Source organism: Abrus precatorius, unplaced genomic scaffold, assembly GCF_003935025.1.
Source record: "Abrus precatorius isolate BTA unplaced genomic scaffold, Abrus_2018 Scaffold8, whole genome shotgun sequence".
NCBI classification, from domain to species: Eukaryota; Viridiplantae; Streptophyta; class Magnoliopsida; order Fabales; family Fabaceae; genus Abrus; species Abrus precatorius.
The window spans coordinates 30,499,994-30,526,634 of record NW_020874428.1 but is presented as its reverse complement, the minus strand read 5'-3'; the positions used below and the strand labels follow the sequence as shown (position 1 = coordinate 30,526,634).

The window sequence follows — 26,641 nt, the reverse complement described above, 5'->3', positions numbered from 1 at the left end:
TAATTTTATATTAATTGATATAAAAATCACATCAGTATTGTATTGTAATTGATTAAGAATATAAAGATTTATACATTAATAATACACTAAAAATATCAGTGGATCACTCCCTTGAAGGCGGTCGCCACCAGTTCTCCACCTACCGATGTTAGTATTGACTGCGGCCATTGCAACATTATAACTAACTACGCCTATTTCAGACACCGGGCCCCGAGGATATAAATAACTTTTTAAATTATAAAATTAATAAATTTAACTACCAATTAATATGATATTATCTTAATAGTTATGTATGTTAAATTAATTTTAAATAAATAAAATATATATGAATACGTAATCTTAAATTTTTCATTTTTTTTTTGTATTTAAAAAGTGCCTTATATGCTAAAATATAATAAACGAATGAAGTATTAAAAAGTTTATAAATTGTAAAAAAAATGTTATAGATATAATTAAATAAAATAAGTTAGGAAAAACTTATTTTTAAAGTTTTGTCTTAATTTAAAACCAAATTGATTTCAAAGAAGCCATACCATGGGAAAAGGTAGCACGGTTAGAAGTACATAATTAAATCATAGCTTCGAATACACAGATAAAGACAACACCTGCGTGAAAGGGGAGGTTGGGGAGTACTTGTTCTTTGTCCCTGCATGTTTAATGTCCATTGTTCTTGTCTCTATTTCTCGTTCTAGGATAATTTTCTCTTGTCTATTTTTTTTAGCTTTCATAGACACCCGTGCATTAAAAAAATGTATAACAAAAAATTAGTAATTTTTTTTAAAAATATTAAATTATACTAAGACAAAGGTTATATATATTGATTATAAAAAAAAAATTTAACTGGAATAACGCACATCAGTTGATTCGGATATTCGCTAATAACCCCTTTTGTTTTAATCTATCTTAAGGTTAGTGTTTATTACACCAAAATTTTCAATTAAGAAATTACATTTATCTCTTTTATTTGTTATTTTAAAAAAAAACTTCGCATAGAATCCGTATATAAAATGGTAGATACATAAAAAATGTGTAGCTTTTATAAAAAAAAATAAAATAAAATATCATGTTGTACAAAACGAGTGAGCTTTTTATGTTACTATGTTAGCGAATAATAACATTAGAGAGTACTATAATATTTATTATTACTTCATATGGTACACGAATATCAATTTAATTACTTCGAACCTGAAGTTGTGTAGAAACTCATTTTGAATAAATTTTTAATTTAATCATTTAACGTCGTATGATTTTATTATTTTGGAAAAGGAGGCTTTGCATAAGCTCCTTGAATAAATGTAAGAGAGATATCATATATGTGTAATTTTTAAAATAAGAAAATGGCATAGTGTACAACATTACTCAAGGGTACTTTTTGGAATTGTTAGGAAATAAATACTAATTTTAACCGTACAATTGAAGACACCACTTGCGTGAATATTTCACAAATGTTGTAATATTTACCTTAAGATTCATATTTACTATTCTATACTCTATAAATTATTAGTGATTCATTATTTAGATTTCGGGTAGAAAAAAACAATCGAAAGATTGGAATTTACTGTGTAATTAATGGTTTGTAGTAAACAAGAAGGAAGAGAAAAGAGGAAAACGAAACCACTGACAGATCCGGGAGGACAGACAGCTAACATTTGCTACATGGAATTTATATTGATATTTATGATCAATCAATTTACGATCACAAGTAGTGCCCATGTTTCCGATAATGCATCAGCAAGCATTATTCTTCAAGTTGGCAACTTGTAGCACATATTACGTACTATGAAGTTGTTAAGCCTCTTTTTCACGTGCACGCCCTCTCTCGTGTGGTTTACAGATAGTTTTATTCCTCCCACATAGTCACATGTCGCCTCATTATCCACAAAGTACATGCATGTAACACCTTTTCCTCTAATTTCCCCCTGTTTGAGGCAAATGGTAACTATGTTCACTAGCAAGCTAAGCTCAACATATTGAAGTGCCAAGAAACAAGGAAAGGTTTCGTTGACAACAAATTAAGTCATGATAGTGTCATAATTTGCCATTTGTTGTACAAGTATATGTGATACCAACTTTTCAGTTGTACAAATCACACACAATGATTCAATGACTTACAAGGTAAACATGTGGTAGTGGTCCTTTGACCCCGTCCCATGTTGTAGGGTAAACACCTTGTATTCCTTTATTAGCCGTGTTGAACTCAAGATCGAACATGAATATTCCTTGTATATGTACATATATATATATATATTCATGAGTGGAAGTTTTTTTCAACATAAAAAACGTCACCCATCTAAATATAACTCTGCCAAAGCATAGAGTCCACCGACAAAGTTGTGTGTTGATGTAAAGGTATGCTTACTTTTCTAGGTTTCCCCGTAAACATCATCTTGAAGCTATATAAAGTAAATTCTTATTCAGGCAAGTTGGGGGCATTTTGCTGTTCATTGGATCTAATTTGAAGCAAAATGAGGGGTATGTTTGAAGCCATGAATTGGCTAAATTATCAGTTTGGGCATCATAAAGCTAAGCAAGGTCGAGTCAGCGTAGCATATTAAAGCGGAGGAGCAGCATTTTGTTTGCACCTTTCTTACAAACATGTTCAATGCACATGCCGCAAACACAAGCAACGCCTCATAATTTTTAGCCTTGTTTATTTGTTATTCTTAATAACTTTTAGTAAAATATAATTTAACAATCTAATTATTAAATCATGTAATGTTATTTCAAAAATTATATATTCAATTTTAAACAAATTAAATATTTACGTGTGTATATATGCGTGATCTTATTGCAAATATTTAGTCATATTTTAAAATAATATTATGCATTGACAAATTAAGTAAAATTGAATGTTGATAAAATAATATCAAGCAAAATAAATTTAACAAACTATATATATAACATGCTAGTACGTGTTCATAAAAGTATGTTAAAAATGTATATTATTGAGAGTAATTTAACAAATCCTGGATTTCTAAAAATAAGAGAAAGTGTATATGTAATGTGTATAGGAACAGTCTTTTTCTCCATGTCACTCCAGTTGGAGCAATCATACGTTTCTTTCTATCCCCTCATCATGTCATCGAACAATATGATTGCTAAAAGTCAAAAACCAAGTTACAATTAAAGCCAAAAAAGCAAAGCAAGCCAAAATAATTGGACGATGTCGTGCAGGGAAATGTGAAGGTCACGTACTATGAATCTACGAACTACACATTTTTTTATGTATACATGAAGTAGTCAATTTTTATTCGTCCAGAGAGGAGGAGCAACTACACAATTAAATCTCACAAATTTTGAGCATTGGGCTGGGTCCCTTAATAAAGACCACTCTACCTCCATTTTTTTATTACGGTCCATTTGGGCCCAATATTCATTACATTAAAGAAATGGGCTTTAATAGCATAATAGGGCTTCTAGAAATGATTCTCTTCGAAAACTCTAATTAAAATGAAGACTACATGCTCTCGTTGAGAGTCGAACTCAAGACCTCCCGCTTACTAAACGGGTGCTCTAACCAACTGAGCTACGAGAGCTCTTTGTAAGGGGGATTATTAGACAATATCATTTCTTATTTGTGTTTCCCATTAATTAGATAGTTATATTTAATTGTAATTTTCTAAGTTTCCCCAGTTATTTTTAATTTTATTTCACTCGATAATTTTAATTGTGGTGTTTTATTTTATTCTTTTTTCAAATCATATTTTCTTTTTTTGTCGATTTATTTCTAATTTAGCGTAATTAATAATTCAATTCATTCTTATTTGAAATTTTAGGGCCTCCCCCTCTCCCTCAACTTTTTTTTTTTCAGGTGCTTCCACTTTGATTGTATTGTATTGCCAAGAAACAAGGATTTTTACTTTGAATATATCCTTAATAACAAGTTGGATTCGTTTTATTTTTTTGGTTTCATTGCCGTTGAAATCGGATATTTGCTCATTTTGCATGGAGCAGCCAGATTACTTACGATTTACACTTAATCTGTCTCAGAGAAAGGAAGAAAAACACTGTGGACAAAGGTTTCATGCTACTTCTGTTATTGGATCTTTAAACAAGCATTTACCATTGTTTAACATCCATGAAGGTTAAAATTGTTTGCAAATATGTTATTTACCTGGTAAGTCTGCAAATTACCTATTTAAAATTATCACCTTTATATCCACAACCTTTTACCCAAACATAATATAAAGTTGATCAAGAACTTGCTTGGTATGAGAAATGAAAGTGAAATTTGTTGGCTTATATATAGATGTGCTACTTAACATGAAGTTTGATATTTGATGTGGTAATGTTGGTGCAGATATTTTTGTTTTGCATAAATAAATGATGAAACCTAGTGATCACGAGGAGTGATGGCCTGGTTTCATGTTTGGGAACTTGTGATGCAATGAGACCATTTACATTTATAGAAAACAAACAAAAGTTGCACGCGTAGGACTAGGATCAAAAAGACAAGTCTTGTTGATGACTTAGAATTGAAGTTGCCCATTTGTTGTTATTGAATTAGGCAAAAAAGTTATGAGCACGAAGGGGTTTATTTCTGTTCAAATTGATTAAATATAGCTAGAATCCGAGGGGTTTATTTCTGACCATTTACATTTTTTTGTGTATAAAATGCAAATATGGAAAGAACCTTTATTATCCTGTTTGTCTTCTATGATAGGTCTATGGGAATAAAATTCGTGTGACAAGCATGAGGCCACAGGTTCACGAATCCATATCCTTCGCGTATTAAGGGTTGCCTTTTCAGCTATTCTGCGATAAATTAGCCAGAAAAAAAAAAGGGTACTAAGTGTGAATCTATGCTATTATTGATTATTCTGGTATCATTGATAAATTTGCATATGCACCAAAAAAATGTAATTCTATGCAAACGCGAATTCATACAAATGAATGTTATAGATTACCACTTCTTTCTTTTGTTAAACTACTATTATTTCTTCATCCAGTGTACCTTTAGTTGCTCCTTCTTTCATCCAAGTATCATCATTATCTACGATCCAGCACGAATATATTTATAAAAAAGCGAGGAGATAAAATAATTTAAAATTAATCCATACACTTCAAGTATTGCACACCAAACTCATTCTGATAAGTTTACAACACAATTGTTAATTGTTATCTAAACATCATGGAAGAACGATGATCCGGAATGGATTTCATCCGATTAACAATTAGAAGAGGATTACAAGTCTAATTGTATGGTATTTTAGTGTTTAAGATTAAACAATAAATACAAATAATTTAATTTCGATGATTTTAAATATTCGTATGGTTTAGAGTTATAGTTTTCAGATTCTTAAAATACGTCTCATTCCCTCTTATTTTAAAATCTGCACCTTTCTCTCTTGAAAGATGAATATATATTAAATCTGAGCCTATTTTAATATAGCGAACATTCTTCAGATTTTTTTTCCTCTTGCAGTGACTCTCAACATGATTAACAGTAAATTTTGAACATGTATTATCAATTTTTTAACCTTAGATTATACCTTTTAAATTGTTAAAATCAGTAATAAAATCTGTAAAATTAGTTGTTTGTAGCACTGAAAGTCGTGCAAAAAGATGAAGTATCATTTAGAGGTACTTTCATGATTATTCACCCCTATTAAGAGTGTATATTTTATTATAAGAAAAGAAAAAAAAAAAGAGAGTATGATTTAATATCCCTCGAAGAAGGGAAGTATAATTGCTTAGAAATAGATTTTTTTTATGGTTGAAATTGAGTACAGTTTAAAAAAAAAACTGTAGATAATCTCTGTCACTCACTTTTTTTACCTGTCTATTTTCGTTTTAGATACGGGTGTAGACTAGCAATTTTATTGAAGGACCATTTTATGATTTAATTATTGTCGGCAGAATCACTGCTGATTACGAAATCAAGGTTTTCATAAAGAGTGTCTCAAGGGACAAAAATAAATATGTCTGTTAACAGATGTGCTTCATAACTTTACGATTTAATTTAGCCAATAGATAAGTTTTATTAATTGTGTTAGCTCTTAAATTTGTCAGTTGGTAAAGTCAACCTTTACCATCTATATAGCACTTCTTGTAATTGATCACAATTAACTTTAAATACAGAATATATTTTTCTCATGTTTATTCATTTTTCTCTCCAACTCTTTAGAGTTTTCACATGGTATCATTTTTTTAGTAAGTGACAGTAAATCCTGTAGCATAATAATTACAGTTGAAAATATCTTCTAATCATTAGAATTTAATTATTATCATTATCTTTATAATTATTTATAATTATCTCTCTAATTATTAAAAGATAATCTAAAATATTAGGATTAAACACCAATATATACACGTAAAGACACAATTCATTCAGAATTTCAAGAATTACATCTCAGTCAAAGCTAAGGATGTGTATACTGGGGTTTAAGATGTCAGCATCGTTAGTACTAGACAAGTAACAGGTGACATAAAAAAAAGCAGAAACTTTGTAAATCATGTTTTTCTTTTGCATCATATTCCTGCGAAAATCAGAAGCGGATCCTTTAACATGAAACGTGTATAATTTTCAATACCTATTTCTCCCCCTTACTGAAGCTGCGACCCTGCTGTTCTATTTAGCAAAACACATTTGATCCAGGCGTTTATGTATGAGCACATGGAAAAATAACTGTTAATTTAATGGACAACACAAATATACTGTGCAGGGGCTACATAAACAGGAATTCAGAAGTCGGGCTGCTTCGTTTGGAGAAACCTCTTCTCATCTCAAATGTGTATAATGAGTCATGAAGAAATTGTAGTCAGGATGATTAACTCGCAGTAGCCTGAGCCAGTTTTCTGCAGCTCGTGACAGAGAGTTAGCTTTCTGACATTCAGAAACCCCATCAGGATCCCAGATGGAAACTTTGAACTTGTGAAAGGCAAGCCCAAAGATCGGTAACGACAGCTTGGATGACATTTCCCTACCTCTTGAATAATGAATATGTAGCCCATCAGTATTTGAACCTGTTTCAAAGATCAAACTGTTAACAGTTGATGCCATACATTTTGCACATACAGAAATTAAAACAGACAGCTAGACATACTTTGCAAAGCCGTTGACAGGGAATGGAAGGTCAAGAAGCAGGCACTCAGGCTTTGTAGTGTTGGACCAGTTGGTATTCTGTATATCGGATACCTTTATAATACACACAGCAACCAATAATTTTGAATTAGAAATTGCTACGTGCATTGTCCAACCACAGTAATCAGTTGACCAAAAGGATGAGAAAAACATACCAAGCAAATGAAACCCAGCTTGCAGGCGATAGATCACAGCTCCAGTATGTTTTCAACTCTGGAAATTGACGTGCAAGATCAGAAATCTGATTCAAGCAACGTGAATACTAGTTAGGATTAAAAAACAATATAATCCAATATGCAAATTCAACAAAGGATAACATCTTGCCTTATCTGCTAATGGCTCACGATTATAAGGTGACTCATGCTCAAAGTATTCAAATATAAGCTGACCAGGAGGGTTGCAGCTCTCAGTCTCATCACTCGATGAACCCATGAAAGGTTTACCTAGTGAGACCCTTTCCAAAGCATGATTGCTTGCATCCAAAACATTAAGATGATTTCTACTTCCATGAACACTCTTTGCTCCTCTTTCATGACAATAGCCACTGCTGCTATCACTGCTTGTCTCTCTAGCTGATTCAGAATCACTTTCTTGACTGGGTTTCCTGGAATAAGATGGAAATGAGAATGATAATATGTTACAAATGATACCATGCCAAGTCTTTAAACTCAGCTAAAATTGTAAGCTGGTCCTGGAAAGGAGTAGATCATAACACAGAAAAAGGGCAAATGATAAGGTGCCTCAAACTGAACTCCTAGCATCTAATTAATAGCATGTTTTACTATTGCGCTCATCTCAGGTTTCTTATACTTACATAACACATTCCCAATATGTAAACAAGTTACCAGCTTACCCATTGATCTCCGAAATTTAGACAAGTTCATATGCACATGTAGGCCTAGGCAACAAAATCATACAAGCTAGCAATACAAGACAGGAAGGCATTTGAGTTATTAAGCTAGTTAATCTTTCCTCCCTCTTTACGAGTTATCCTAGAACATGCAGTTCTTAGGAGAAAAATCTCTCTACCTTGCCCCATCTCCATAGCACAATAATCAGAAGCCAAGCCAGAATAATTGATATCTATATTTTTATCAATGAAGGCTAAATACTCCAAAAATGGCTAAGTATTGGTACCATACCCATAGGCAATACCAATAAATACTCCTAGATTCATATCCAGGAAGTATCCTCCATTTTTTTTTTATCATTTGTTAAAATTTTATTGACTGACATGTTTGGGACATGGCTCTGATACTCTGAATAGGACTAAAATTACATACAGCTCTATCTTTTCCTCTACTTCTTTTAAAGCTGTAGTAAATAATTGGCAGAATATAGAGCCAAGACTTCTTTTTGAGTAGGATTAATGACACCTGATATTCTGCATGGGTTGGGGGAAAATATGCAATGGGGGAAAGAATATATTTTGATGTGTGCAATGGAAAGAACTGTAACTATGGTTTTGTTAAGAGGGCAAGTAGTTTTTGTAAATTGTGATCATTGATCACCATCCATTGATACAGTTATGTATTAATTGGAAATTATCAACATCTACTTCCAAATAGTGCATTTATGTAATTTTTAAAAATTTCATGTTATCATATCTAGGTTATAATGTATCTTCGAATTTTTAAGAATTTCCCAGATCCCCATATATGTGTTGTATCAAGTATTCACACTTCATATATTTTTATTTATAGCTACACCCACACAAGCCCATATCAAGAGGTACCTAATCAGATATTAAGAGCAGACCATACGCTAAAATAAGGATAACCAGGCAGGGCTACTGCAGGAGATTAATCTGTGAACTTTTTTGTCAATGTGTATATAAAAGAAAGTTTGCTTCAAACCCATTCAATTTTACAGATCAGAGTATCAAATTTCTTTAGTGTGTACATATTGAAAGGCTTGGATACTTGAGCAACATAGATCACAGTCATTAGGTAACATGACTTTAGAGAGTTATGATCTTATCACATTCAATTCTAGCATGTTCAAATCAGCTGAGTCTCTGCTTCAAGCTACCAGTGGGAATATTAATATCATTACGAATAAGACATGTAGTTCTTCTTTTAATGTTTCCCCATGCATCAAAAGACTACAAATAAACCTCCAGTCCAATTATTAGCTGTAATTAGAACCACATTTACACGGCATACAGAATAAGACACACAACAAACGCTTCGTTGGCTTCTAAAATGCACAATTGCAATTCAACTAGTCATAACAAAACCAAATTGTAAAAGAAAATTAAACAAATAACAATGCATTAAAAATATTTAAAAAGGTTAAAATGAAAGGCATTGAGCCAATCATTAGAGGTGCACTCATAAATGAAGGGAATTCAGCCAAACATTTAATAGGAACATTTAGAAACAACATGTTTCATGGTTACATACTCACCTTAACCGTGTGGAAGGTTTTGACGGATCGATATACAGCTGAATGGCAGACAATGAGACATTATAATACTGCGTCACAGATTCACTCCCATTCAACACCAGAGGAACACCTGCCCCATATGCACTCCATTCCTTAAAAGATTCCCACAAGTCCCCAAGCACAAAGTACGGATGCAATTCCGCCTCCCTTGTTTTCCATCTCCTCGAGTTTGTCTGTCAATTCCCACGCACCCAATTTCCACTCAAAATAAGTCAAATGTCCTTCCAACCAAACAAAAAGCCGATGCTACCATAAAATTAAACACCAAACGCATCATACTACATCGTATGCAACAGCTCAAATTAGGGATTACCTCAAAGCAAGCCATAAATTGCAAAAGCTCGATGGCATTTGATACGAATCAAACACTGACTAATCAAAGAACTTATCTATTTAATGCATTCAGTCATTCAGTCATTCATTCATGCATTCATTCACTAACTAACAGGGTCCACTGCTGCTACCACAGCAAATTAAGCAAATTCAACACCATGACCATGGTGACCAGTAACTAGAAAAAAAGAGCAAAAAATTAAAATCCAACAGCAAAATTGAGTTCATGTCGATGTCACCTTGGGAAAATATTGAGCGGGAACATGAGGCGTGATGTACTCTAACAACCGATCCAAATTGGACATGTCCGATGTGGCGCGCGAAGAAATCGAACAATCGGAAGAAGAACCAGGCCTGTTCTCCGACGAAGTTCTCGACAGCGAAGACCTCTGCTGCTCCTGCTTTTCTCTGTGTTTCCGCAGCGGCGGCGGACTATAGAAGCGGTCCTCGCCGAGATGCCGATTGCGGCTGCGGCTTCCGCCGGCGATGGTGGCACCACCACTGGCCGACATTGACGCGGTGGTTTGCGAGACGATGATAATTAGGAGGGCGAAACGACGACGTTGGGTTTAGGTCAAGTTCTAAACTGAGGGAGTGAAAGAGTGTGAATGTGAACTGGTGCGAAGGGTTTATTTAACGTCCAAGTGATTGCGCACTCCACGCTGAGGTTTTCTATGTGGATTTAACTCTTCGCTCTTTTGCAACTACCTTTTTTTTTCAATTATCATATAAATAGATATCTCGATTTTTTATTTTTATTCAATATTTATTTGATAATAACTATTGGTATTTGCTTTTGTTGTGTTTTACTTTTTCTTTTTTAATGGTATGGGAATTTAATCAATTTATAGAATTTGATGGTTCCTCACAGGCAGACAATTCTATAGTTCGATGGTTACTTGTTCCTACTCAACCACACTTGTCTTGTCACTTGAACAGTGAATATGTGTGGATACAAGATGCTTCTGTTTATTCTTTCTCCTAAATGCTTATTGAAGATCTGATCCTTAAAAAAAGGCAAAACTGAAAATAAATAAAAGACCGTAATGCTTTCATTTCATTTGTTGGTCATTTTCTACTTCAAATCGTTTCTGCAAGCAGATATGTTCGTGTAAGGAATAACATTTTTGCGTTATTGTTTAGTACATGAGTATTTTATTTTATTTTTTATTAGTAATAAACTCTATTGTTTTGAAGATTAGTTTTTTATTTAATATTTCAAAAAATGAATCAAAATAATATTTATTTACCACTGAGCACTAAAAAGTAGAACTGTGTTGATTATTTAAGGAAGGATCTTTGATACGAACAACAACTTTTCTCGATTTGGTCTAAATTAGTTGAATACTAAATGCGACTTGTACCCATACTTTTTTAGATTGAAAAACCATTCAACATCCGTATTATAAATCAGAGTCTTATATCTAAGTATTCAGTGGAATTATTTTTGTTATGTATATATTTTAAGAATAAAATTGTTTGAGAATAATATATGAATTATATTATTTTTATTACACTCATTTTATTTATACTTATATTTTTATTAATTTTGTTAAAAATTTTAAATATAAATATTGTTACTAAATTATTTTAAATGAATTTTTTTTATTTTTATGGATCTTTAATATTTATATTTATAAAAAAAATATTATTTTATATAAATTTTTTATTTTCAAAAAAATATTATTTTACATAAATTTTATAATAACATATTTATTTCTATTAATTGCAGTGATAGAGTTAAACTAAAATGATTTCCTATTAATATTTGAAATGTCTTTGTTATACATTGTGTATGTATATCGTTTAAAATAGAATATTTATGTATTACAACGATTTTTAATTAATATAATTTTATATTTTGTTAAACTTAATTTTATTAATAATTAATTTTAAAAATAAAAATTTATTTATTTAGAATTAGATTAAATAAATAATAACTAATTTTTTATCTATTTAAAATCTTAAATGAATATAAAATAGGAGCTTCGTTATATTTTTAAAAATATTTATTATTATATTTAAAATATAAAATATTAATGAAAAAATATAAATATGTTAATATTTTTTTTATTAATTAGAAAGATTTTAAAAACGATAAATAACAGTATTTAAAATATTCGTTGAGTAGAAGTGTAGACTGTTATTTCAAAATATTCTGTGGTTTATACCGTCATTATATGGTATTAACATATTAGCTGGCACACTTTTTTTTGCGGGTACATAACTACACATGCTTGCGTGTGTATTTGTATTTTTATGTTTGCAATAGAAAAAATTTAAGGAATACTTTAAACGAACTGTGTTTTTAATTAGAATTTGAGAATTACTTTTTATTATATAATAAATCTTTTAACTATCCAGTTTCTCATACACTACACCTATTTTATCAAACTAAAATAATTTTAAATAAAAAATTATTAAAAGATAAATATCTTGTCTATTAATAATAAATATTTTATTATAAAATTCAATTTAAAATTTTTAAGATAAATTATAAATAATTTATATTTATATTTAATTTAAATTAAAAAATACTCAATACAGCAATAATCGCATGTTATGATGAGAAAATTGATATAGTAAGTTATTGTTTAAAAATATTTTAAATATACTCTTACTAAAAAAATCAATTTTAATACATGATATAAAATTTAATTAAAATTTAGTTTAAATTTTAAACTTATTTTATATTAAATTATTTATAATTTAAAAACATCTTAAAATATACAAATATAAACAATTCTTAACCTTGTAACATTGTTAAATAGTTAATAATAACTTAAGTAAATAAATAAACAATAAAACATTTTATTTTGTCATAAATTAATATAGAATAAAGTATCTCTATACAAAATTATATATAAACAATTAAAGTGAATATTATTTTTATTACAAATTTTAAGAATTTAGAATCTATAATAATCATATTTAGGACTCTGCATTAGTGAATATTTCTAGCATCTCATGGATAATATTCGATTAAGATAAAAATTTTAAATAAAAAAATTAGATTACATGACTTTTTAAATTTTATAAAATTTTTAAAGCAAGTATCTAATTACTAACATTAAAGACTGCATTATATTAAATAAAACTAAGTAAAAAAATATAATATTTTTATTTTGAAAAACAAATAATCGTGCATAATAGGATACTTAGCTGAAAAAACAAAACATATATTTATATGATGTCACATGAGAAAAAATAAATTTACAAAATAACTTACTTTTAAGAAAGGTGCCCTACAGTATGTAACAAAATTAAACATATTTAATAAAACTAACTTACAAATATATAATCTAATTTAATTAGTTGACTGTAGATTTGTAATTCAACTATAGTTGTTTACTTTGAAAAAATGTCAAAATAAGTATAATTTGATAATTAAATTGTGTAAAATATTATAATTTTCATATACTTATTTTAAATTATTAATTTTTACTACTATCGATGAATCTCTTTACATGTTCAATTGCGTTTAATAGTTTTGAAACAAACTTAATCAAAATAAATTATATTTAACTTTAAAAAAAAATCAATAACAATAAATTTTAGTCTTTTTAATTTTATTTTTAAAATTTAAATTAGATTTTTGTTCCAATTTTTATTTAATTATTAACAAAATGTAGCAGGTGTATGATATATTATTGTTTTATACAAAGCAGTGAAAAAATTATAAAATATTAAAAAAAACAAAGCATAATATAAATATTTTTTAAGTAATTATTTTATATATTTATATAAATTAATAATATTATCTTAATTATATTTTTATTATTTATTAAATAAAATTTTAGAATAAAAGACTTAATTTAAACAATTAAAAAATTAAATGATTAATTTCACGTAATTAAAGTTGAGAGATCAAAATCACTAATAAATACAAATATAGAATAAATATACAATTAAGTTTACTAATAAAAAGCGAGGAGATATAATTTAATATTTGACAAAAAAAAAAAGGAAAAATATATTAAATATAATACTTTCTCATTCAGTAAATCCATTCCAGGGCTATTGTTAAACACGAATATAACATAGCCATTTAACATGATGCATTAATTATTATTTTTTCAGTGATATATATACATAAGAAGATTTAAAAAAATATATAAATAAAAATTTTAATTAAGTTTTTAATTTACATGTTATTTTTTAAAAAAATTGGATAAAAAATGGAGAGAGTATTCTTACTGATTTCTGGACAACGGTTATAAAAAAAAAAATGCAAAGTCCAATTTACCCATCAACATTAGAAGACTTCTAGAAGGGCGTCTACAAAAAAAGTGTTAATGCCACCGCATCCGTAAATTTCTCTTGCCTGGGAATGCATTACTTTAATATTTTCGGTGGACCGAGAAATGAATGGTTGCAAGTTAAACTTCCAGGCAACAAATATTAAATAAATACGATTCAATCAAATTTTATTAAACTTTATTATATTTATAATAATCTAATATAAACTTTTGTTTACTTTCTACATATATTTTTAACATATATATTCTCTTTTATTTTGTTTTATAATAGTTTAACACAATTTTTTTCATGCCCGAGAAATGAACGAACAGTACACCATCGTTGAATGTGACGTGTTTCCACTGCAACTTCTTTGAACTTGAATGCTTCCAGATCGCAATATTTGACAAACACATAACATTAAAGACAGCATAACCTAGCATGTTGCTTTTAGCGAGAAAAAAACAGTGATTGAATATTACACAGCTTGTCCCAGTGATAAAACCAATCTTCGAAAATTGAAATTACTAAAATGGAGAACAAAATGACTGCATTAAAGTAATAATGAACTTACTAACAAGTATATGAAAGATGCTAGTCTATAAATCAATCAATAAAATTTTAATTAAAAATTACGATACGATTGTATTGAAAATCATGACTGTGTTAGAGATTTTTTTTCTTCATATTTTTTTTTATTTTGTATTTCTTAAATGGTATGCCCTTCTTAACATTCTCTAAATAAATATAATATTTTCTTATCAGTTATTTATACATATACGCATAGAATTACATCGTATAAAACTAAATTTACATGCCAACAAATTACTTTATATATTGTGTTTTGTTATCTCTTCGAAACTCATATATACGTGCTTGGATATATTTTTTTTTTTTCTAAAAATATAATTGTGTATAGTCATTGCCAATTTGCCATCACAGAAAAATGAAAAGCAACAGTAGCCTGACGAGCTAAAAGGTATTTTAACAAATATTTAAGTTCAACGATACTTAAAATAAGATTATCTCCATGTGTTCCTTTATGAATAAAAAAGTTATCCAACAACCCATCGTATGAGTGAGTCGGCAGCTTCACACTACGGGCACACAAGAAGAGTGATACCAGTTTCATAAGAGTAGTGCCTATAAATACAGGGCTTTCCTCAGCTCATGAACCGCACAGCAACCAAAATCTTGTGAAAGTAGCATTATTATTGTTAATTCAGAACAATGGGTGTTTTCACATTCGAGAATGAAACCACCTCCACTGTGGCTCCTGCCAAGCTTTACAAAGCTCTGGTAAAAGATGCTGATAACCTTATCCCAAAGGCTGTTGAGGCCATCAAGAGTGTTGAAACTGTTGAGGGAAATGGTGGCCCCGGTACCATCAAGAAGCTCACTTTCGTTGAGGGTCTGTATGTTTAATTCTTTTTTTTTTCTATACCATAGTTTATATCAGCTTATGATTGAAGAGAATTCTAACCAAAGTAGTGTTCTTACTTCTTACATATTGATTTAGTATTTTTAAGTGAAAGTTTTTACATTTAATGTTATTTTATTTTGAAAAATGTTAACCTTAATTATTCTTTAAGAGAATATAGTAAATTTTATTAATGAAATTAATTGATTGGTATATCGATAATTTGGTTAAATGTCCTTGTGAATGAATGGACAGATGGGCAAACCAAGTATCTGTTGCACAAAGTTGAGGCAATTGATGAAGCTAACTTGGGATATAACTACAGCATAGTTGGGGGTGTTGGGTTGCCAGACACAGTTGAGAAAATCTCCTTCGAGTCCAAATTGGTTGCAGGCCCCAATGGAGGGTCCATTGGGAAGGTCACTGTAAAGTACCAAACAAAAGGAAATGCTGAGCCCAGTGAAGAGGAGATCAAGAATGGCAAAGCCAAGGGCGATGCTCTTTTCAAGGCCATTGAGGGTTACGTTCTGGCCAATCCTGATTACAACTGAACTAACTCTATCAGTAAAAACCACCTTTATATAGAGTTTTGTTGCCTGTTATACACTGTGTGCTTCAGTTGCACTTCAATGCAACAACCGTTTTCTTTATTTATTTCCTTTTGCTGCAGAATCGTGAGAGTATATCTTTGTTACTCACTTCAATGAATTATAATAAAACAACGCATCCATTAAGCTTTGGTTTCTTATGTTAACTATAGCAAGTTTATAGAATTTATCACATATATATATATAAACTCATTTAGTACATGTTTAGAACTTCTTAAAAAAACACCGCTTGTTTAAAAATAATAATAAAAGTAAATGATTAATTTTTTAAACTAAACTAAATAAAGCATGAATCAAATATCTAATAACCTTTATTATGGGACGGCATGTCTATTTTAACATTCAATATCAGTTCGAACAACTTTCGAAAAAAGATGTTTTCTTTTTCCCTTTATGATAACTTAGTTTATTGGTGTTTGAATAACAAGTTACTTAAGAGTTTATTTAATAAATTATTATTATATAGAAATTTTATATTATAAATTTGTTTATAAAACTTTTTGATATAAATTAAAAATATTTTATTTTAATAATTCATAAAAAAACTAATTAAAATAAATAAATACAACTTATAAGAGTTATACATCCAGTGATAGGCAAAAGAAATAAATATTAACTACATAATTTTTTTATGAATGATAAAGATTTAAAATTATTTAATAGTATATAATTATTTTAAAATATCATGTGACTTATTCTTTAAATCTTAATTATTCATGATTAAATTTAATAATTAATGTGTGCGTTTAAAGTGTGAATAAAATAAATTTTTTTATAGACCTTATGCATAATTAGTAAATTTTAGATAATTTAAAATAAAAATTGATGTATTTTTTTAAAATTTAATGAGAATAAATTATTTTAAATTTATAAAAATATTTATTTTTTTATAAAAAAATATAGAAACAATGTCAAATTCAACTTAACTATGACTTTTTAGAATAAATTTGTAAATATGTTGACCATTATTATATATTTATTTTGTATGTCTTAATATTTTCAAAATAAACTCCCTAAAATGATATTTGTTCTGTTTTATTTTAGGTTCAACAGCTGTTTTATGCTTTGAAATACAAAAGTATTAAACTTTGTTCGGATGAGTATTTTTCGATTGTTATTTTGAAAAACAACAGAGAATTTTCAAAAGTGAAAAAATTGATAAATAGTTTGACAATATTTTTACTTAAAAAATATCACATAATAAAGAAAAAAGAAACTGCTAGATTTAGTTACTTAAAAATTATATATATATATATATATATATATATATATAGTAGCAATTATTTTATTAACACAGATAGAAATATTTATTATATTTATTTTGTTAGTATATAATATTTTTCGATAGTATTTTGAATTTATTTTTTGAAAACAATAAAAAAAATGAAAATGGACAAAGCAGTTCCAAGTAGACTTGACAATGAGTTAAGGAAATTTTGATTATACCGTTACTTTAACTAGACGGGTGATAACGATTTTCTTCGTGATACTAATAAAGAAAATTAAAATTTTGTTTGATAATTTATTTCATTAAAAATATTAACATTATTAAATATTTATGTTATTAAACTTTAACAGTATTCCATAGAAATATTCAACATTATATAATCTATACGACTCTTTAATGAAAAAAAATGACCTTGCGACACTGTTATTTTATATAAACTAATAATGTGTTGATGATTTATTTTTAAAGTAGGCTGTTTAAATTCAATAAGATAATTGTAGCTAATAATATTTTTTAATAGTATTTAATACTTTTATATTTATTTATTATTTTAATATAGAAACGTTAATGTGTTGATGATTTATTGATTTAATAAAGATAAATTATTTATACTAAATCTAAGCATGATTTTTTTAAAATTCCAGAATTCAGCAGAGACAGTTTTATAACTGGAGAGCGATGTGGTCCAAGTCTGCTTCGACTGGCATATCAATTAATTAGGAATGTCTCATTCAAAGTTGATACCTAATTGGCGGTCCGGCCCAAGCAGAGAGTAACTCCAGTATTGTTTCACAGAAGAAGGCTGCTACATAAATATGTATACAATAAAAAAAAAATTCTGAATATTTAAAACAATTCTATTTATTGAAATTTAAATTTAAAACTACATATTAAATGAAAATAATTCTTTTAATTTATCTAAGATCAATTTAAAATTATATTTGAGGATATAAGTGTAATTTAAAATTATTCAAAATCAGTTTTTCAATCATTCAACTACCGCGTGGCGTCACATACAACGTTAGTCCTTGGAAATATTGGTACTGTCTTCCTTAAACACCTCCACAAACAGTGGCATTTGAAATATTCTGGTGATATCAAGATCTTATGCGTTGGTTTCATGTTTTTGCCACACGGAAGCTCCATTTTTCAACTTTCCTTTTAATTCTTGTTTTTCTTTCTGGGCTGTATGCGATGTGTCTATCAAGTTTTGAAGACATCAAAACATCTTTTGAACATTAATGATTTACCCTCATACTGGAAACCTAAATTTATCGTCAATAGTCGGTAATTAGCGAATGACCGAGTCACAAGATTTGATACGCCATAGACTTTGTTGATCCATCCTTCTCCATACACATTTATGAGTCAATGCCGTGGCTAGTAAGCAATTATATATTGATATTAATCAATTTATGTAGCCTTAAGTTATTTATTTTTTAGAGATATGTTGTTTTGTTGTTAACTTTTTAATATTTTAAATTATTATAAACTCATCACATCGTAAAACTATATAAAATATTTATTTAATTTAACTCTTCACCAGCAAGGATTTGGCTTAGTGGAGTCTTTTTTGACTTAGTGGCAAGTCTCTTTTTAAGAAAACAAATCGATTTTGTTAAAATAAAATGTTTCTCGCTAATAATTGTAACGTCTAAGAAGATTTCAAAATATTATTTGTCTCCACTATTATTGACTTTGTCTAATGAAAATCAAATTAGTAATATAAATATTATGAATATATTAACAATATGGTTGTATGATATATATTATTCTAATTTTTAATAAACTAGTATCATATATCAATTTTTATATTAACAAAATTGTTTGTTAATATGAGATATTATTGTATTTGTATAGACTTATAGTGTTTATATAATAGTTTTATTTTATTAAGTAAATATTATATTAATAGAAGTTAATCTAATAAAAAAATATTAATCTATAATAATTTTTATTATTGTTTAAAAAATTATTTTTCTCAATAACATTGTTAACTTTTCAATCTTAAAGGGAGATCAATATTTTAAATAGAACGATTTTTTTCCTTTTGTTGAATTAACTATGTTAGTAAATTAATTTGTTATTTATAATCACCTCGTTAGAATTGACATCGAAGTTTATATGTACATATCGAAAGATCAGAAGATCGAAATTAATGAAATATAAATAATAACTTTATATAAAGTGAGGTTAGGATTTCAAAGACCAAAAAAGTTGATATTTTCTTACATGATATTTTGATTAATAAATTTAAAATTAAAAAGGTTTAAAATAGTTTGATCAGTTTAATTTAAAAGATATATATATGATAACCTAATGAAAAGACTTGCACTGCGTTTTGTTAAAAAGTAATTACATATAATAGCAAAAGAAAAAAGTAATTACACATTTACAAGAGAGAAACTGCAAAAGGAAGATAAAAGTATAATTGAGTCAAACTAAAACAAAAAAAATGGTTGTATTTTTACTCGTCACTGCTTTGTCCCCCGTTACACCACACTTGTTAAACATCAACCGGTATTTTACGCTACATATCTATATCTAGAAGCCCGTTGATCTCCTTTGGCTTTGTTTTTACAGAAGTTCTAGCCATAACTTGTATTTATATACAAATTTATTTAAATATTAAAAAAGTGGGACTGTCCCTTTTATTATTTTTTCTAAAAGAAAATTATGAAAGAGATGTTAGAAAAAATAGATATACCAAGATGGCAGTGATATTCTTTAAATCCATACACTTTTGACTAATTCATAGTCTTATTTGTTTTTCTAAATAAAATACAATACCAAAAGCAAAAGATGAATCTAGTTTTTTTTTTTTTTTTAAATATTCTTATACTTATTTTTTATATATTTATATATATTTTTTATATCTTTCTTTGCTTACGTTCATAGAAAGATGTGAAAATATTATTCTAAAATATTGGATAAACCTTAGTGAGAACTTGTTCAGTCAAAGGAATGCATATATGAGTTAAGGCATGACCAACGTTAGCATCTATAAATACCCTCTCTCCCTAGTCACAACCGCATCATAAACAAAGCTGTGCATCACTCCCCCTACGATTTTATCTTCTCATACTAATTAAGCTTGCGTTAATCGTTCATCGATCATGGGTGTTTTCACCTTCGAGGACGAGCACATCTCTCCTGCAACTCCAGCTAAACTATTTAAAGCTCTTGTAAAAGACTCTGACAGCATCATCCCAAAGTTCATAGAGGCCATCCATAGTATTGAAATCGTTGAAGGAAATGGAGGTCCCGGAACTATCAAGAAAATCACCGTTGTTGAAGGTAATTCAATTAAACCATTTTAGTGAAACAGCCAATCTTAACTATACAACTATTATATAAACGATCAATATTAAAATTAAATAATAGTAATATATTGTTCATCCATATATCATATTATAAAAAAGATATATTGTTCTTGTTAGAATAATATATGGTATGGTGGATTCCAGGTGGGAAAACGAGCTATGTGCTACACAAAGTTGAAGCAATCGATGAGACTCACTTTGGATACAACTATAGCATAATAGGAGGAACTGGATTAGAGGAGATTTTAGAAAAAGTAGAATTCGAGACCAAGATATTGGCAGGGCCCAATGGTGGATCCTTGGCGAAGGCCAGTGTCAAATACCACACTAAAGGCGACGCACCGCTTTCAGACGAGCTGCGAGAGAGTACAAAGGCAAAGGGAACTGGGCTTTTCAAAGCAGTTGAGGGCTACGTTTTGGCAAATCCTGATTACTAGATTCACAAAATGAAGGAGACTTATAAGTTTTTATGCTAATAAATAAGTTGGTTTGTCTGTGTTTGTGCTTTCCTATGTGAGTTAGTGTTTGGTTTAATCTGTTTTTCGTGAGTCAAAGGTTCAATTGCCAAAATTATGTGTACTGAATTTGAAGTCTAGGGACCATCTTTATTCTGCAATAAATAACGTACAATGAAATGATGAGGATTTAAAAATTAATTAATGATACTGTTATTTCTGTCGTTTACTTTCAATTAAAGCAAATTATCCCCGTTATTTGCTATTTTCTAATTTTAATTTATCATTCAAAATGTTTTTAATAAACATGTAAATAAAAATATTTAATAAGCTTATTTAACTTTGTATGGCAATTTCAGTACAAAATATAGACATACAGCAACTATAGAAACTTATAATTATTTTGTGCATAAAAAGAAACTAAAGATGGGTTACCCCCCCACTTGACCAATGATGAGTTGTCCATTTCTCAAGAACCTTGCTTTCTCTTATATTTGCTTACACAGATGAAAACAATAAAATCTTGGGTTAATGAAACTAATACAATAAGATCGCTCCTAACTTAGGCCAGTGAGTGAAAGGGTGGAGATTTTTATCTAGTGAGTTTAAAAGTGAAGATATATTAACGCATGCAAGATTACAACGACTGAAATTGTCGTCAGTGAATTATCTATCTGTTTAATTTATGTATCCAGTTAATTTATATTTATTCCCTGTTGTCTATTTAATTTATCTAGCCATATGTTTGTCCATTCTTTCTGTCAAAACATCCTCTTCTCTTAACGCCAAAAAATTTGTCTTTCAAGATTAATTTCGATCAGGTTCACGCTAAATGTTAAGTTATAACTAAAACACACAAGTAACAGGCAGTAAGTAAGTTGCAAGACTGGTGGAAGAATGTAGTTAATAGATGTTTCCTACATCTTAATACTAATCTTTAAAAAACTTTGATTAAAGACACGTATAATCGGTTCATTAGTTTGATTACAGTGAAAGCTTAGTCAAATATATGAGAATTAAACACATTTTTTTTTATATTATACACTAGATAAAAATCTTTTACTTTTAATTAAAAAGAAATATTAGCATGCATATGCTAATCTAACCCAACTGATGTAGCAATATTATAGATTTGTCTGTCCTTTTCTAATTAATACTTCAACTTCTTTTTATGATTTCATACCAACAATTGAAGTCCGTAATCACTTTAAATCCTAATGGATTCTGATTGTTGAACCTTGAGCACATAACCCATGTTACTGTAGCAACTGATGGTGGTGGCACAAAGCAATGAATCGATGAGGTGCAAGGTAGGTATGGGAGGGAAAAAAAATGATGTGATTCAATATGGAATTAATACAAGACATCCACGTCGTGTCTGAATCTAGGGTCTAAAGACTTACCTGGTCAATAAAGTTACAAACGAGTAAACAAAATTTAATCATAATTTTTAAGTGTTATTATATCATTTTAATTGTAATTTATTTAATATTATTTTTAATTAGAAAGTAACAAAAAAACTATATACAATATTAAATTTTATTTTATGATCAGATATAAATCAATACTTTAAATTGCGTTCGTACCGGCCAGCACTTGTGCTCGTCTTGTCTTGAACCTCTTTTTCTAATTTCTACCCATTATTTCAAATGCCATCGCTTGTTACAGTGAAAAAACGTAATAACCCGAAGCAGTTTTTCAAAAGCAAAGAACTTCAAACATTCGCAATTTTGCAACTAATTATGATTATCATTATAATTGATATTCAAATTAGGAGTTTAGTGATTTTAAAAAATGTTACTCCAAACTTAAACTCTCAAATTTATTACATTATACTAATTAATAGCTTTTAATTTATTCAGTCCTCACCTTGTTGAAATTAACAGGGTTTTCCGAATTAAAGGCTTGACAAAATAAAAAATCAACGCAAAAATTCTTGAAATCTATAAAGAAAATTGAAGGGTAGGAGTAACGAAAGTGACATCCAACTCCTACTATTTTGATATGACAGGCACTTATATTTTACAAAATATTTATCGCGGGATTCTATCATTGACTAAAAAAATCAAAATGGAAATTTTAAGAAGATAAAAAGCTAACTGATATTTGATAGTCAAAATGAGATTATTACATTTGGAAAGGGAAAATGGGTACAAGGGTAGCATTATTAAAAACACTGTAAGGAAACTTCTTTGCGAATTTTTTTTTAGTTATTTATATAAGATTATGAACAAGATTTAAAGTTGAAATATTATTTTTTAATTTTTATAAAACATTAAATAGTTTTTAAAACAAATAAGACATTATAATTGCTTTTAAATTAAATATATATATATATATAAATAAAATATAACTTGTTTTTTTAAAATCTAAAACTATTTTTAATACATTTTTTAAATTACTTTTTCAAAAGTTGAAATATACACTAGCAAGAGAAGAAAACATCAATACACGAGCTAGCTAAATGAACCAATTGTTAAAAATTCATCAATTAATGATATTTTATGTTACACTCTTGAGAATAGAGATAGATTAGAATCTTTCTAAGCATTTCGATATATATGCTTCATCGTACCAGCTCTTCCTTTATTATTATTTATTTTCAGTCACTTTAGATGTTAAATGCTAATTATTATTGTCTTAGAGTTTTAATTAATGAATTAAAATAACTTTTCTATTAGAATAACTTTTCGATATATATATATATATAATGTTCTTGTTAGAGATATACTAATTTTTTGCAGTTTTTTTTCTTATCTTTTGATGTGATGTCTTTGTAAAATATTCTAGATTCTTCTCTATTATGATGTAAGGGAAGCACCTGCAAAGACACTCTGATGATAAAGTTAATATCTGGTGTAGGGTAATAAATACTATTTAATATATTCAAAAGTCAATCATTTATTAATATTTTTTTTTTATAGACAGTATATTAGACTAATGGACACTATGACTTAGCCCTGTCTTAACCTTCTCATTTATTCAGGTAATTAACCTTTTTTTCTTAATTATTAACTATTAATCTTTTAATTAAACCAAAAGGATACTGATACCCATGCTGGTGTCAGGCCAAAGGATTTCCTTTATATATATAGGAGAATGATCTTCTTATACCAGTGTAAGTTTAAAAACTTTTATACTCAATCTGAACTTTTCATTTAATTTAAATCTAATGATCAATAAAGTAATAAATTATAATTCATTAAATTTAAGTTAAATGAAAAGTTCAGATTGAGTGTAAGAGTTTTTAGACTTACACCGATATAAAAAAATCATGTCCCATATATATATATTCAATGACTTTCACAAAATTTACAATTAACTAGAGTCATTGAATTTTTTAGGCTCAGTTTCGTTTTTACTCTCATATTTAAATTTATATATGATTTTAATTATTCAAATTCTTCATTTCAAAATTCCATCTTATAATTAACTAAAATGTTATAAAAATATAAAAACATCGTTAACTTGTATGAATTAGCAAAAAAAAAGTAAAGATTTAATTTAAAATAATAAACTATGACTAAAGTTTTTTTAAATTATATATATATATATATATATAATTATTGAAAAAATTTGAATTGAAAGATTATAATGATTACATGTGAGTAATTAAAATTAAGGCACAAACTAAAAAAATATATAATTAAACATTTTTATTTTAAAAAATATTTTCTTAAAATGAAATTATTTTATTAAAATTAATTTTACTAAAATTTGAAATAAGGAGAGTGTGAACTAAGTTGAATGTATGTTGAGTGAATCGCGGCGATAGAACTTGATAGTTGGCACAGGTTTAGCAGAAACAAATCGTAATTCATAGCCCATCCACAAGTCTTGGTTTCACATCCCAGCATCGTTCGAGTTACACATTATTCAAAGGAAAATCCTCAGTTTTCTTAAATTTGAGGTTATTATTTTATCCAAAATGTTTGTAATTCCTTCTAACAATGATGGATGTTTTCACAATGAAGCCGCCTCTCTTGATTTGACTTTGACATTAATTGATCTCTCGTGTTTTGGGGGCAATTTCACAGTAACCTGAACTGAAGGGCCTATAAATGAATGGCATATTTACAATCCTGCTAAGCATTTTCGTTCTCCTCACTTCTTACATTGATCCATTCTTCATCTTCACTGAGAAAATAATGGGTGTTTTCACTTCTGAAAGCGAGCACGTTTCCCCTGTCTCTGCTGTGAGACTATACAAAGCCATCGTCTTAGATGCCAGCAATGTCTTCCCAAAAGCATTACCAAACTTCATTATGAGTGCAGAAACCGTTCAAGGAAATGGAGGGCCTGGAACCATTAAGAAGCTTACTTTTGCTCAAGGTATAAATATGGGAACAAACCGCTTTTATTTTAAAAACGTAAAATTTATATATCTAAATAATACAATCATGTTTATAAATAGTCAAAATTAAAAATTAATTAATGATCATGTGAATAGATATCTTGCGTTTATATACAACATAACATTCTTAGTTACATATAAACATGCAAATTAATGGGCAGGTTTAGGGTATGTGAAGCACCATGTAGATGCAATTGATACAGAAAACTATGTGTACAACTATAGTGTGATTGAAGGGAGTGCTTTGTCAGAGCCATTGGAGAAGATCTCTTATGAGTACAAGCTGGTGCCAACCCCAGATGGAGGATCCATTGTAAAGTCAACAAGCAAATACTACACCAAAGGTGATGAACAACTCACCCAAGAATACTTGAAGACTGGGAAGGAGAGATCTACTGGCTTCACCAAGGCTATTGAGGATTTTCTTCTGGCTAATCCTGATTACAACTAATTATACTGTTAATCATTTGTGATCCTTTTGCATCTTTTTCTTCCGTCTTGTTGCTTTATTTCCCAATAATTAACGTTTGAACTTGCTTCATGAGAAAAGTTTGAGATTGTTGAAAACTGGTTTGTATACCCATCAGGATTATTTTCTTTTTCCTTTTGTTATCAACCTCCTCGTTATATATTTGAATACTTTATTCATGCTAGATAGATTCCATGATAACTCGTATGTTGTCAATTTCAGAGCAATTTTATATTTTTAATCTGTTTTGTAACTAATCAATTTAGTATGTTTTGCATTGACTTAGTTAAGTTCAAATTAATTTATAAAAAAAATAAGAAAGGTAATCTTTATCTAGAAATTAAGTAAATATAACCAGAGTTAGATTTTGACATAGAATCTTAAAAAAGCTGGCTAATAGACAATGGAGTATTACATGATTTATACATCGCAAATTATAAATATGGATAATAAGAGGATTTTAAATTATTAAAAATATTTTTTTAATCAATTTATTTAAAAAAAAACATTTGGAGTTCAAATCTCATAAATATAACTACGTTAAATATATTTTAAAAAAAACTTATTACTTATAATAATTTTATCTAACTCAAATAAAATTATCTATTATAAAATATACATGTTATCAAAATAATAAATATAATAAAATTATTAAAAAAAAAAAGCATTGAGAAAGCCGA

General features: G+C 28.4%; 4 protein-coding genes and 1 non-coding gene across 5 annotated transcripts; 3 read left to right on the top strand and 2 right to left on the bottom strand.

The window, feature by feature from the left end:
- Positions 1-3,462: 3,462 nt before the first annotated feature.
- Positions 3,463-3,536, bottom strand: TRNAT-AGU. The gene has a single exon. It is a non-coding gene; the product is annotated as a tRNA-Thr (tRNA).
- A 2,775-nt stretch (positions 3,537-6,311) lies between these two features.
- On the bottom strand, positions 6,312-10,506 carry LOC113847327. The gene is made up of 6 exons (XM_027476345.1): positions 10,105-10,506; positions 9,494-9,705; positions 7,409-7,688; positions 7,240-7,325; positions 7,047-7,138; positions 6,312-6,966 (listed from the first exon to the last, which is right to left on the bottom strand). The coding sequence occupies exons 1-6, from the start codon at positions 10,375-10,377 to the stop codon at positions 6,722-6,724; spliced, it is 1,188 nt and encodes a 395-aa protein (XP_027332146.1). The 5' UTR covers positions 10,378-10,506; the 3' UTR covers positions 6,312-6,721.
- Positions 10,507-15,292: 4,786 nt separating this feature from the next.
- LOC113846095 (class 10 plant pathogenesis-related protein 2D-like) lies at positions 15,293-16,183 on the top strand. Its single transcript, XM_027473989.1, has 2 exons — positions 15,293-15,515; positions 15,780-16,183. The coding sequence occupies exons 1-2, from the start codon at positions 15,335-15,337 to the stop codon at positions 16,073-16,075; spliced, it is 477 nt and encodes a 158-aa protein (XP_027329790.1). The 5' UTR covers positions 15,293-15,334; the 3' UTR covers positions 16,076-16,183.
- A 4,210-nt stretch (positions 16,184-20,393) lies between these two features.
- Positions 20,394-21,337, top strand: LOC113846006 (protein LlR18B-like). Its single transcript, XM_027473798.1, has 2 exons — positions 20,394-20,657; positions 20,828-21,337. The coding sequence occupies exons 1-2, from the start codon at positions 20,477-20,479 to the stop codon at positions 21,118-21,120; spliced, it is 474 nt and encodes a 157-aa protein (XP_027329599.1). The 5' UTR covers positions 20,394-20,476; the 3' UTR covers positions 21,121-21,337.
- Positions 21,338-25,254: 3,917 nt separating this feature from the next.
- Positions 25,255-25,984, top strand: LOC113848170 (nodulin-13-like). Its single transcript, XM_027477568.1, has 2 exons — positions 25,255-25,470; positions 25,654-25,984. Exons 1-2 carry the CDS (start codon positions 25,287-25,289, stop codon positions 25,941-25,943), a joined length of 474 nt encoding a protein of 157 aa, XP_027333369.1. The 5' UTR covers positions 25,255-25,286; the 3' UTR covers positions 25,944-25,984.
- The last annotated feature ends 657 nt before the right edge of the window (positions 25,985-26,641 follow it).